The sequence below is a fragment of the Thalassophryne amazonica genome, chromosome 14, assembly GCF_902500255.1.
Source record: "Thalassophryne amazonica chromosome 14, fThaAma1.1, whole genome shotgun sequence".
NCBI lineage: Eukaryota > Metazoa > Chordata > Actinopteri > Batrachoidiformes > Batrachoididae > Thalassophryne > Thalassophryne amazonica.
Genome location: NC_047116.1, coordinates 97338181 through 97352347, shown reverse-complemented (window position 1 = coordinate 97352347; position 14167 = coordinate 97338181). Strand labels below are relative to the sequence as shown.

At 46.1% G+C, this 14167-nt stretch overlaps 1 protein-coding gene across 1 annotated transcript in view; it reads right to left on the bottom strand.

Annotated features, from left to right (window-relative positions):
* The window catches only part of kcnh3 (potassium voltage-gated channel, subfamily H (eag-related), member 3), a 404423-nt gene that overhangs the window by 39450 nt on the left and 350806 nt on the right, over positions 1-14167 (bottom strand). Inside the window, 1 exon segment of the mRNA XM_034186593.1 lies at positions 13126-13375. Within this exon segment, the coding sequence (XP_034042484.1) occupies positions 13126-13375 (250 nt within the window).

The window sequence follows — 14167 nt, the reverse complement described above, 5'->3', positions numbered from 1 at the left end:
CCACCATATCATCATCATCATCATCACCATCACCACCACCATATCATCATCATCATCATCATTGCCATCATCATCACCATTGTCATCACCATCACATTATCATCACCATATCATCATCACCACCATAATGATTACCATCATTATCATTGCCATCATCATCACCATCAATATCATCATCACCACCATCATCACCATCATCACCACCATCATCATCACCATATCATCATCATCATCATCACCATCACCACCACCATATCATCATCGTCATCATCATCATCACCATCACCACCATCACCACCACCATATCATCATCATCATCATCATTGCCATCATCATCACCATTGTCATCACCATCACATTATCATCACCATATCATCATCACCACCATAATGATTACCATCATTATCATTGCCATCATCATCACCATCAATATCATCATCACCACCATCACCATCATCACCACCATCATCATCACCATCATTATCATCATCATCATCATCAAATCACCATTATCATCATTGTCTTTCAACCCATCCTCACCAGAGAACTGAGTCTCTACTGGTCCACCTGGACCTGGTCGCAATCATACCTCACCCTGGTTGGTCCCAGTCGCTCTGGCCACTTCTGTGCCTCATACCTGGTTCCAATTTGTAAATTTTATTAACTTCATTTACCATTGTGTGCTTGAGCCGCCTCACTGCAATTGAGTCAAGGGATGTGGAGGAACGCCTGTGATAGAAAAGAAGGAGGAAGTGTTGCAGTTATGTGGAGTTCAACTCCTGCTCAGATGGTTCCTCAAATGTGCTGCAGCATCTTCTCAGTACACCTCAAATGGGTGCTCAGGGGGCAAACACTCCGCCTGAAATCAGACAAAATCCTTTCCAACATGAGGAATTTGGTTTGCTGGATTTCCACGAATGACTGCTCCTCCTCCCACTGCCAGTTTCTGTTTTTTCTTCAAGTTCTTCTTCTCTACATCATCTGACATTATACTATTAGCAACAGTGGGCCACAGTTCTGGTGATACCAGAAGATGAGGAGACACTCTGTGCCACCTCCTCCTATGCCTGCTTCACCTCTGGAAGGTTTGATGGATGATGTTGGCTCCTGTAAATAACCTCTGTGTGCATTTTGATCTCAAGCACGATTTTTTTTGCCAGAAAACATCTCACTTCTGTAACCTACTGAGTCCACCATCTCAGCATCAATGCACAAGGTTCACAAGCACATCACCATTAAAGGTAAGGACAGATAAAAATCTGATTGGTTTGATTCATGTTACACCCCAAACACACTGCACCGACCCGACTGTGCACCATATAATCTTATATATAAATCAGTTGTGTGTGTTGGCAGCATGGTGGCTTTGTGGTTTGGACCCAGGTTCTTTTTTGACCGGGTCCTTCCTGTGTGGACTTCTCCCAGTGTTTGTATGGGTTCCCTCCAGGTGCTCCGTCTTCCTTCCACCTCCAAAACCATGCATGTCAGGTGAACTGATGACTGAATTGATTGTAGGTGTGAGTGAGAGTGTGAACGTGTTTGTCTGTATGTGGCTCTGCAGCAGACTGACATTCTGCACAGGATGGACCTCATTTCTCATCCAGTGCCTGCTGGGACAGACTCCAGCACCCCCCAACAGGAATAAATTGGCAAAGAAAATGAATGAGTGAATGGATATTAGGTCCTAATTTTAACTAGAATTGTATTGACGAGTCAAGATTAAAGTTTAGTGAAGAAGATTAAAGACGGTTTAAATCAGGCCCAGTGTGCTGCTGTGGTTCAACAAAAGTTGGAAAAAGTTGGTTAAACTCATAGTAGTTTGGAACATGTCCAACATTTTGACATCTTGCTTGGACTCCTGGCTGCCCCACCTTGACTTGTGCTTGGCTCTGGAAGTTCAGTGTGTGTGTGTGTGGGGGGGGGGTAGGCTTGTGTGGCTGTAATTTCTGAACAGTTATACAGCTTTGTGGTCATGTCGAACAGGTGTGTGTGTGTGTGTGTGCGCGTGTGTGAGTGTGTGGGGGGGGGTAGGCTTGTATGGCTGTAATTTCTGAACAACAGTTATACAGCTTTGTGGTCATGTCGAACAGGTGTGTGTGTGTGGGGGGGGGTAGGCTTGTATGGCTGTAATTTCTGAACAACAGTTATACAGCTTTGTGGTCATGTCGAACAGGAGTGAGTGTGTGGGGGGGGGGGTAGGCTTGTGTGGCTGTAATTCTGAACAACAATTATACAGCTTTGTGGTCATGTCGAACAGGTGTGTGTGTGTGGGGGGGGTAGGCTTGTGTGGCTGTAAATTCTGAACAACAGTTATACAGCTTTGTGGTCATGTCGAACAGGTGTGTGTGTGTGGGGGGGGGTAGGCTTGTATGGCTGTAATTTCTGAACAACAGTTATACAGCTTTGTGGTCATGTCGAACAGGTGTGTGTGTGTGTGTGGGGGGGGTAGGCTTGTATGGCTGTAATTTCTGAACAACAGTTATACAGCTTTGTGGTCATGTCGAACAGGTGTGTGTGTGTGTGGGGGGGGGGTAGGCTTGTGTGGCTGTAAATTCTGAACAACAGTTATACAGCTTTGTGGTCATGTCGAACAGGTGTGTGTGTGTGGGGGGGGGGGGATAGGCTTGTGTGGCTGTAATTTCTGAACAACAGTTATACAGCTTTGTGGTCATGTCGAACAGGTGTGTGTGTGTGGGGGGGGGGGTAGGCTTGTATGGCTGTAATTTCTGAACAACAGTTATACAGCTTTGTGGTCATGTCGAACAGGTGTGTGTGTGTGGGGGGGGGGGTAGGCTTGTGTGGCTGTAAATTCTGAACAACAGTTATACAGCTTTGTGGTCATGTCGAACAGGTGTGTGTGTGTGGGGGGGGGTAGGCTTGTGTGGCTGTAATTTCTGAACAACAGTTATACAGCTTTGTGGTCATGTCGAACAGGTGTGTGTGTGTGGGGGGGGGGTAGGCTTGTGTGGCTGTAATTTCTGAACAACAGTTATACAGCTTTGTGGTCATGTCGAACAGGTGTGTGTGTGTGGGGGGGGGGTAGGCATGTATGGCTGTAATTTCTGAACAACAGTTATACAGCTTTGTGGTCATGTCGAACAGGTGTGTGTGCGTGTGTGTGGGGGGGGGTAGGCTTGTGTGGCTGTAATTTCTGAACAACAGTTATACAGCTTTGTGGTCATGTCGAACAGGTGTGTGTGTGTGGGGGGGGGTAGGATTGTGTGGCTGTAATTTCTGAACAACAGTTATACAGCTTTGTGGTCATGTCGAACAGGTGTGTGTGTGTGGGGGGGGTAGGCTTGTGTGGCTGTAATTTCTGAACAACAGTTATACAGCTTTGTGGTCATGTCGAACAGGTGTGTGTGTGTGGGGGGGGGTAGGCTTGTGTGCTGTAATTTCTGAACAACAGTTATACAGCTTTGTGGTCATGTCGAACAGGTGTGTGTGTGTGTGGGGGGGGGTAGGCTTGTGTGGCTGTAATTTCTGAACAACAGTTATACAGCTTTGTGGTCATGTCGAACAGGTGTGTGTGTGTGTGTGTGGGGGGGGGTAGGCTTGTGTGGCTGTAATTTCTGAACAACAGTTATACAGCTTTGTGGTCATGTCGAACAGGTGTGTGTGTGGGGGGGGGTAGGCTTGTGTGGCTGTAATTTCTGAACAACAGTTATACAGCTTTGTGGTCATGTCGAACAGGTGTGTGTGTGTGTGGGGGGGGTAGGCTTGTGTGGCTGTAATTTCTGAACAACAGTTATACAGCTTTGTGGTCATGTCGAACAGGTGTGTGTGTGTGTGTGGGGGGGGGTAGGCTTGTGTGGCTGTAATTTCTGAACAACAGTTATACAGCTTTGTGGTCATGTCGAACAGGTGTGTGTGTGTGGGGGGGGGGTAGGCTTGTGTGGCTGTAATTTCTGAACAACAGTTATACAGCTTTGTGGTCATGTCGAACAGGTGTGTGTGTGTGTGGGGGGGGGGTAGGCTTGTGTGGCTGTAATTTCTGAACAACAGTTATACAGCTTTGTGGTCATGTCGAACAGGTGTGTGCGTGTGTGTGTGTGTGTGTGGGGGGTAGGCTTGTGTGGCTGTAATTTCTGAACAACAGTTATACAGCTTTGTGGTCATGTCGAACAGGTGTGTGTGCGTGTGTGTGTGTGCGCGCGTGTGTGTGTGTGGGGGGGTAGGCTTGTGTGGCTGTAATTTCTGAACAACAGTTATACAGCTTTGTGGTCATGTCGAACAGGTGTGTGTGTGTGGGGGGGGTAGGCTTGGGTGGCTGTAATTTCTGAACAACAGTTATAACGCTTTGTGGTCATGTCGAACAGGTGTGTGTGTGTGTGGGGGGGGTAGGCTTGTGTGGCTGTAATTTCTGAACAACAGTTATACAGCTTTGTGGTCATGTCAAACAGGTGTGTGTGCGTGTGTGTGTGTGGGGGGGGTAGGCTTGTGTGGCTGTAATTTCTGAACAACAGTTATACAGCTTTGTGGTCATGTCGAACAGGTGTGTGTGTGTGGGGGGGGGGGTAGGCTTGTGTGGCTGTAATTTCTGAACAACAGTTATACAGCTTTGTGGTCATGTCGAACAGGTGTGTGTGTGTGTGGGGGGGGGGTAGGCTTGTGTGGCTGTAATTTCTGAACAACAGTTATACAGCTTTGTGGTCATGTCGAACAGGTGTGTGTGCGTGTGTGTGTGCGCGCGCATGTGTGTGTGGGGGGGGTAGGCTTGTGTGGCTGTAATTTCTGAACAACAGTTATACAGCTTTGTGGTCATGTCGAACAGGTGTGTGTGTGGGGGGGGGTAGGCTTGTGTGGCTGTAATTTCTGAACAACAGTTATACAGCTTTGTGGTCATGTCAAACAGGTGTGTGTGTCGGGGGGGTAGGCTTGTGTGGCTGTAATTTCTGAACAACAGTTATACAGCTTTGTGGTCATGTCGAACAGGTGTGTGTGTGTGGGGGGGGGGTAGGCTTGTGTGGCTGTAATTTCTGAACAACAGTTATACAGCTTTGTGGTCATGTCGAACAGGTGTGTGTGCGTGTGTGTGTGGGGGGGGTTAGGCTTGTGTGGCTGTAATTTCTGAACAACAGTTATACAGCTTTGTGGTCATGTCGAACAGGTGTGTGTGTGTGGGGGGGAGGGGGTAGGCTTGTGTGGCTGTAATTTCTGAACAACAGTTATACAGCTTTGTGGTCATGTCGAACAGGTGTGTGTGCGTGTGTGTGTGTGGGGGGGTAGGCTTGTGTGGCTGTAATTTCTGAACAACAGTTATACAGCTTTGTGGTCATGTCGAACAGGTGTGTGTGTGTGGGGGGGGTAGGCTTGTGTGGCTGTAATTTCTGAACAACAGTTATACAGCTTTGTGGTCATGTCGAACAGGTGTGTGTGTGTGGGGGGGTAGGCTTGTGTGGCTGTAATTTCTGAACAACAGTTATACAGCTTTGTGGTCATGTCGAACAGGTGTGCGGTGTGTGTGTGGGGGGGGTAGGCTTGTGTGGCTGTAATTTCTGAACAACAGTTATACAGCTTTGTGGTCATGTCGAACAGGTGTGTGTGTGTGGGGGGGGGTAGGCTTGTGTGGCTGTAATTTCTGAACAACAGTTATACAGCTTTGTGGTCATGTCGAACAGGTGTGTGTGTGTGTGGGGGGTAGGCTTGTGTGGCTGTAATTTCTGAACAACAGTTATACAGCTTTGTGGTCATGTCAAACAGGTGTGTGTGTGGGGGGGGGTAGGCTTGTGTGGCTGTAATTTCTGAACAACAGTTATACAGCTTTGTGGTCATGTCGAACAGGTGTGTGCGCGTGTGTGTGTGTGTGGGGGGGGGTAGGCTTGTGTGGCTGTAATTTCTGAACAACAGTTATACAGCTTTGTGGTCATGTCGAACAGGTGTGTGTGTGTGTGGGGGGGGTAGGCTTGTGTGGCTGTAATTTCTGAACAACAGTTATACAGCTTTGTGGTCATGTCGAACAGGTGTGTGTGTGTGGGGGGGGTAGGCTTGTGTGGCTGTAATTTCTGAACAACAGTTATACAGCTTTGTGGTCATGTCAAACAGGTGTGTGCGTGTGTGTGTGTGTGTGGGGGGGGGTAGGCTTGTATGGCTGTAATTTCTGAACAACAGTTATACAGCTTTGTGGTCATGTCGAACAGGTGTGTGTGTGGGGGGGGGGTAGGCTTGTGTGGCTGTAATTTCTGAACAACAGTTATACAGCTTTGTGGTCATGTCGAACAGGTGTGTGTGTGGGGGGGGTAGGCTTGTGTGGCTGTAATTTCTGATCAACAGTTATACAGCTTTGTGGTCATGTCGAACAGGTGTGTGTGTGTGGGGGGGGGGGTAGGCTTGTGTGGCTGTAATTTCTGAACAACAGTTATACAGCTTTGTGGTCATGTCGAACAGGTGTGTGTGTGTGGGGGGGGGTAAGCTTGTGTGGCTGTAATTTCTGAACAACAGTTATACAGCTTTGTGGTCATGTCGAACAGGTGTGTGTGTGGGGGGGGGGGGTAGGCTTGTGTGGCTGTAATTTCTGAACAACAGTTATACAGCTTTGTGGTCATGTCGAACAGGTGTGTGTGTGTGGGGGGGTAGGCTTGTGTGGCTGTAATTTCTGAACAACAGTTATACAGCTTTGTGGTCATATCGAACAGGTGTGTGCGTGTGTGTGTGTGTGGGGGGATGGTAGGCTTGTGTGGCTGTAATTTCTGAACAACAGTTATACAGCTTTGTGGTCATGTCGAACAGGTGTGTGTGTGTGGGGGGGGGTAGGCTTGTGTGGCTGTAATTTCTGAACAACAGTTATACAGCTTTGTGGTCATGTCGAATAGGTGTGTGTGTGTGTGGGGGGGGTAGGCTTGTGTGGCTGTAATTTCTGAACAACAGTTATACAGGTTTGTGGTCATGTCGAACAGGTGTGTGCGTGTGTGTGTGTGTGTGGGGGGGTAGGCTTGTATGGCTGTAATTTCTGAACAACAGTTATACAGGTTTGTGGTCATGTCGAACAGGTGTGTGTGCGTGTGTGTGTGCGTGTTGTTGTTTAGTGAAGAAACACTGTGATCATAGCTCACAGTGCTGCAGTTCTGCAGCAGGAGTCTCCAGCATCTTCCCACAAAAGCACACTCCATCTCATGAGCAATTCCAGCAGCACCAGAGTCTGATGCCAAGTGATGCCACTCTAGATCCTGATCATCCGAGTCCTCACAACCAGCTCTGTCAGCATCATACAGCCCATGACTGCAGCGGTCTGGTCTCTGAGTCAGTCATCAGTAATGGAGTGAAGCTGTGAGTAAAACATCTCCCTCAGCAAGATATCAGTCAGTGCAGATGGAACGCAGCCTGAGATAACACACACAACATATCCAGCATCATCAGGATGTTCTGGTCCTGCAGCTGCTGCTCTCTCTGTGGGCCACTGACTGGAGCCGTGCAAGTTCTCCCAGGTTCTGTTCTCTACTTTAACATTAATAATCAATGTGCTTGAATAATGAAACATCTATTCATTATTAATAAAAAGCTGGATTCACTCTCCAAGTGGAGTGTATGCAGAAGCCAAAATCAGAAAAAGTTGGGATGTTTTGAAAATGTACTTTCATGGTGAATTTCATTTCATTATAGACGATCTGAACCTGAGATATTTCATGCTTTTGTCTGCTCACCTTCATTTCATTTGTTCATATTCATCCATTCACCCATTTACGCTACCAATAAATAAATAAATAAAATATAAATATGGATAACCACACCCACCACCACTAATAACCACAGCATCCACTATGGATAACCACACCAACCACTATGGATAACCACACCCACCACCACTAATAACCACAACAACCACTATGGATAACCACACCAACCACTATGGATAACCACACCAACCACTATGGATAACCACACCCACCACCACTAATAACCACAACAACCACTATGGATAACCACACCAACAACTATGGATAACCACACCCACCACCACTAATAACCACAGCATCCACTATGGATAACCACACCAACCACTATGGATAACCACACCCACCACCACTATGGATAACCACACCAACCACTACGGATAACCACACCAACCACTATGGATAACCACACCAACCACTATGGATAACCACACCCACCACCACTAATAACCACAACAACCACTATGGATAACCACACCAACCACTATGGATAACCACACCCACCACCACTATGGATAACCACACCAACCACTACGGATAACCACACCAACCACTATGGATAACCACACCAACCACTATGGATAACCACAGCAACAACTATGGATAACCACACCAACCACTATGGATAATCACAGCAACCACCACTAATAACCACAGCAACCACCACTAATAACCACAACAACCACTATGGATACCACACCCACCACCACTAATAACCACAACAACCACTATGGATAACCACACCCACCACCACTAATAACCACACCAACCACTACGGATAACCACACCAACCACTACGGATAACCACACCAACCACTACGGATAACCACACCAACCACCACGAATAACCACAACAACCACTATGGATAACCACACCAACCACTACGAATAACCACACCATGGTGGTTAGTCGTGGTGGGCTTGAGACCAGAAGATCCTGGGTTCAAATCCCCGCCTGACTGGAAAATCACTAAGGGCCCTTGGGCAAGGTCTTTAATCTCCTATTGCTCCCGGTGTGTAGTGAGCGCCTTGTATGGCAGCACCCTGACATCGGGGTGAATGTGAGGCATAATTGTAAAGCGCTTTGAGCGTGTGATGCAGATGGAAAAGCGCTATATAAATGCAGTCCATTTACACCAACCACCACGAATAACCACAATAACCACTATGGATAACCACACCAACCACCACTAATAACCACAACAACCACTGCGGATAACCACACCAACCACCACTAATAACCACAACAACCACTGCGAATAACCACAGCAACCACCACTAATAACCACAACAACCACCGCGAATAACCACAGCAACCACTATGGATAACCACACCAACCACCACTAATAACCACAGCAACCACTACGAATAACCACACCAACCACCACTAATAACCACAGCAACCACTACGAATAACCACACCAACCACCACGAATAACCACAGCAACCACTACGAATAACCACACCAACCACTACGGATAACCACACCAACCACTACGGATAACCACACCAACCACTACGGATAACCACACCAACCACCACGAATAACCACACCAACCCCTACGGATAACCACACCAACCACTACAAATAACCACAACAACCACTATGGATAACCACACCAACCACCACGAATAACCACAACAACCACCGCGAATAACCACAGCAACCACACCAACCACCACTAATAACCACAGCAACCACTACGAATAACCACACCAACCACTACGGATAACCACACCAACCACTACAAATAACCACACCAACCACCACAAATAACCACACCAACCACCACAAATAACCACACCAACCACTACAGATAACCACACCAACCACCACGAATAACCACACCAACCACCACGATAACCACTCCAACCACCACAAGTAACAACACCAACCACCACGAATAACCACACCAACCACTATGAATAACCACACCAACCACCACGAATAACCACACCAACCACCACGAATAACCACACCAACCACTACGAATAACCACACCAACCACTATGAATAACCACACCAACCACCACGAATAACCACACCAACCACCACGAATAACCACACCAACCACTACGGATAACCACACCAACCACTATGGATAACCACACCAACCACCACTAATAACCACAACAACCACTATGGATAACCACACCAACCACCACGAATAACCACAACAACCACTGCGAATAACCACAGCAACCACACCAACCACCACTAATAACCACAGCAACCACTACGAATAACCACACCAACCACTACGGATAACCACACCAACCACTACAAATAACCACACCAACCACCACAAATAACCACACCAACCACCACAAATAACCACACCAACCACTACGGATAACCACACCAACCACCACGAATAACCACACCAACCACCACGAATAACCACACCAACCACTATGAATAACCACACCAACCACCACGAATAACCACACCAACCACCACGAATAACCACACCAACCACCACGAATAACAACACCAACCACCACGAATAACCACACCAACCACTATGAATAACCACACCAACCACCACGAATAACCACACCAACCACCACGAATAACCACACCAACCACTATGGATAACCACACCAACCACTATGGATAACCACACCAACCACCAAGAATAACCACACCAACCACATAACCACACCAACCACTACGAATAACCACACCAACCACTATGGATAACCACACCAACCACATAACCACACCAACCACCACGAATAACCACACCAACCACTATGGATAACCACACCAACCACCAAGAATAACCACACCAACCACATAACCACACCAACCACCATGAATAACCACACCAACCACTATGGATAACCACACCAACCACTATGGATAACCACACCAACCACCAAGAATAACCACACCAACCACATAACCACACCAACCACCACAAATAACCACACCAACCACTACGGATAACCACACCAACCACCACGAATAACCACACCAACCACCACGAATAACCACTCCAACCACCACAAGTAACAACACCAACCACCACGAATAACCACACCAACCACTATGAATAACCACACCAACCACCACGAATAACCACACCAACCACCACGAATAACCACACCAACCACTATGGATAACCACACCAACCACTATGGATAACCACACCAACCACCAAGAATAACCACACCAACCACATAACCACACCAACCACTACGAATAACCACACCAACCACTATGGATAACCACACCAACCACATAACCACACCAACCACCACGAATAACCACACCAACCACTATGGATAACCACACCAACCACCAAGAATAACCACACCAACCACATAACCACACCAACCACCACGAATAACCACACCAACCACTATGGATAACCACACCAACCACTATGGATAACCACACCAACCACCAAGAATAACCACACCAACCACATAACCACACCAACCACCACAAATAACCACACCAACCACTACGGATAACCACACCAACCACCACGAATAACCACACCAACCACCACGAATAACCACTCCAACCACCACAAGTAACAACACCAACCACCACGAATAACCACACCAACCACTATGAATAACCACACCAACCACCACGAATAACCACACCAACCACCACGAATAACCACACCAACCACCACGAATAACCACACCAACCACCACGAATAACCACTCCAACCACCACAAGTAACAACACCAACCACCACGAATAACCACACCAACCACTACGAATAACCACACCAACCACCACGAATAACCACACCAACCACCACGAATAACCACACCAACCACTATGGATAACCACACCAACCACCAAGAATAACCACACCAACCACATAACCACACCAACCACTACGAATAACCACACCAACCACTACGAATAACCACACCAACCACCACAAATAACCACACCAACCACCAAGAATAACCACACCAACCACCAAGAATAACCACACCAACCACCAAGAATAACCACACCGTTCACCATAGATAACCATTTGCTACTTTAATGTTTCCCATAATCCCCATGGCGGCCACCTGCGCTTCTCAGAATGTACCACAGCATCTTTTATATTATAATATAAAAGATTTATATCTATAATATAACTCTGTGGCTTAGCCATAGAGTCATATAGATATAATTCGATTACATTATGATATAAAAGAGTTATATCTAAAAGAGTCAGAATACTCCGTGTGCTCCTTCACATGATGCAAATGTAATGCCAACTGTCACACTTCAGCATTCTCTTTACAACAAAAGTAAATCCTACTAATGATCCACCAAGACAAAAAGAAAGAAAAAGTACATTATAGTACACTGTTAACAACAATAATGACATTAATTATGAGTGTCTGAGGTTACAGAGGCGGGGCTATGACATTGTTTCACAAAAGTTCTGTATGTTCAGCTGACGCGACTGAACCCGACCCAACATGAATATCGTTTTAAAATATTTGTCTGAACCTGACCCAACCCGTCGGGTTTTTAAAAACCTATCCAGAGGAAAATCTACAGTTACTTCATTTAGTTCTGTCAACACACATTTATATTTCTGTGCATACATTAAACTATAAAGTACACACCCATAAACAGCTGCAGAGAACAACATAAACATCACATACAGTGTGATGCGTTCATGTTCTGTATGTGAAACATAAGAACCACACACACTGTGACAGGCAAACATATGGGCATCTGCAGGAGAGTAAACCAGTTAAAGAGGAAATACAGAGAAGTACACTGGAGTCAGTACGCACAGCAAAAGTGTCTGTGTGGGAATGAGCAAGGAGGCAATCCAGGAAACAAAGTTGAGAGTCAAAACACAGTCAGCAAACAATGTCCAAAGACGACTGGCTAATCTCAGGAAACAGGGAAGATTGCAGTGGTCAGCAACAGGAGGTCAAACACAGAAACAATACCAGAAGATGAGCAGAGGAGCTGGATGGTGTGTAACTGGAGTGAGTGGCTGTGTACTGTTAGTGTGTGTGAGATTCAATAAACTGGGAAAATAGTGTGCATGTGGACTGGAAGTCAGAATGCCCATGAACAGGAAGTAAAGCTGAGGAAAAAGACAGAATAAAAGCCCTGCAGAGGCACATTCACGAGAAAATAATCAGAAGAAACAATCTAGAAACACCAGAGATGTAATCAGAAAGTGAACTGCAACACATTTGTATTTTTTGTTTATTTTACATTGTTTTTGAGATTTGTTTTCAATTTGAAAAGAAAGCATAATTTTTAAATTTGCTTGTGAAGAATACAGATTTATATATATATATATATATATATATATATATAAAACAAAACTGAGATCACAAAACAAAGGAAGAAACTAAAGCTTGTGAAAGCTGCAGAGGAAGAGTGTTGTTTTTTTGTTGTTTGTTTTAATGATATTCTATGTGCAACAGTTGAAGTACGTTCATGTTCCTTTAACCTACCCAGTATGGCTAGTACAGTGTTGTCCTTCAGGACCTCCATGGACCCTGAGCAGACGAAGTAGATGGCCTGCAGGGCGTCCCCCTGCCGGATGAGAAACTCCCCCGGGGCACAGAAGGAGGTTTTGATGATAAGCGAGAGGGAGCGCAGGCAGCCCCTGCTGGCTGACTCAAAGAGAGGCAGCTGAAGCAGCTCCTTGTTCAGGTGCATGGCGATGTCGGCCCTCAGCTCGTCTGGAAAGTCCTTCAACAGCTGCAAGAAGAGGATTGCTTCAGTTACTCCGTCCACGAGCTGAAAAGTCTCAGGTACACACAATAGCTCACAATGATAACATCATCGTCTTCTTACAGTTTCCTCAAAGAGTCACTTCAACCAAAAACAAATAAATAAAAATGAATAATATATATATATAGACACTCAACAAAATATAAACGCAACACTTTTGGTTTTGCTCCCATTTTGTATGAGATGAACTCAAAGATCTAAAACTTTTTCCACATACACAATATCACCATTTCCCTCAAATATTGTTCACAAACCAGTCTAAATCTGTGATAGTGAGCACTTCTCCTTTGCTGAGATAATCCATCCCACCTCACAGGTGTGCCATATCAAGATGCTGATTAGACACCATGATTAGTGCACAGGTGTGCCTTAGACTGTCCACAATAAAAGGCCACTCTGAAAGGTGCAGTTTTATCACACAGCACAATGCCACAGATGTCGCAAGATTTGAGGGAGCGTGCAGTTGGCATGCTGACAGCAGGAATGTCAACCAGAGCTGTTGCTCGTGTATTGAATGTTCATTTCTCTACCATAAGCCGTCTCCAAAGGCGTTTCAAAGACGTTGGCAGTACATCCAACCAGCCTCACAACAGCAGACCACGTGTAACCACACCAGCCCAGGACCTCCACATCCAGCATGTTCACCTCCAAGATCGTCTGAGACCAGCCACTCGGACAGCTGCTGAAACAATCGGTTTGCATAACCAAAGAATTTCTGCACAAACTGTCAGAAACCGTCTCAGGGAAGCTCATCTGCAT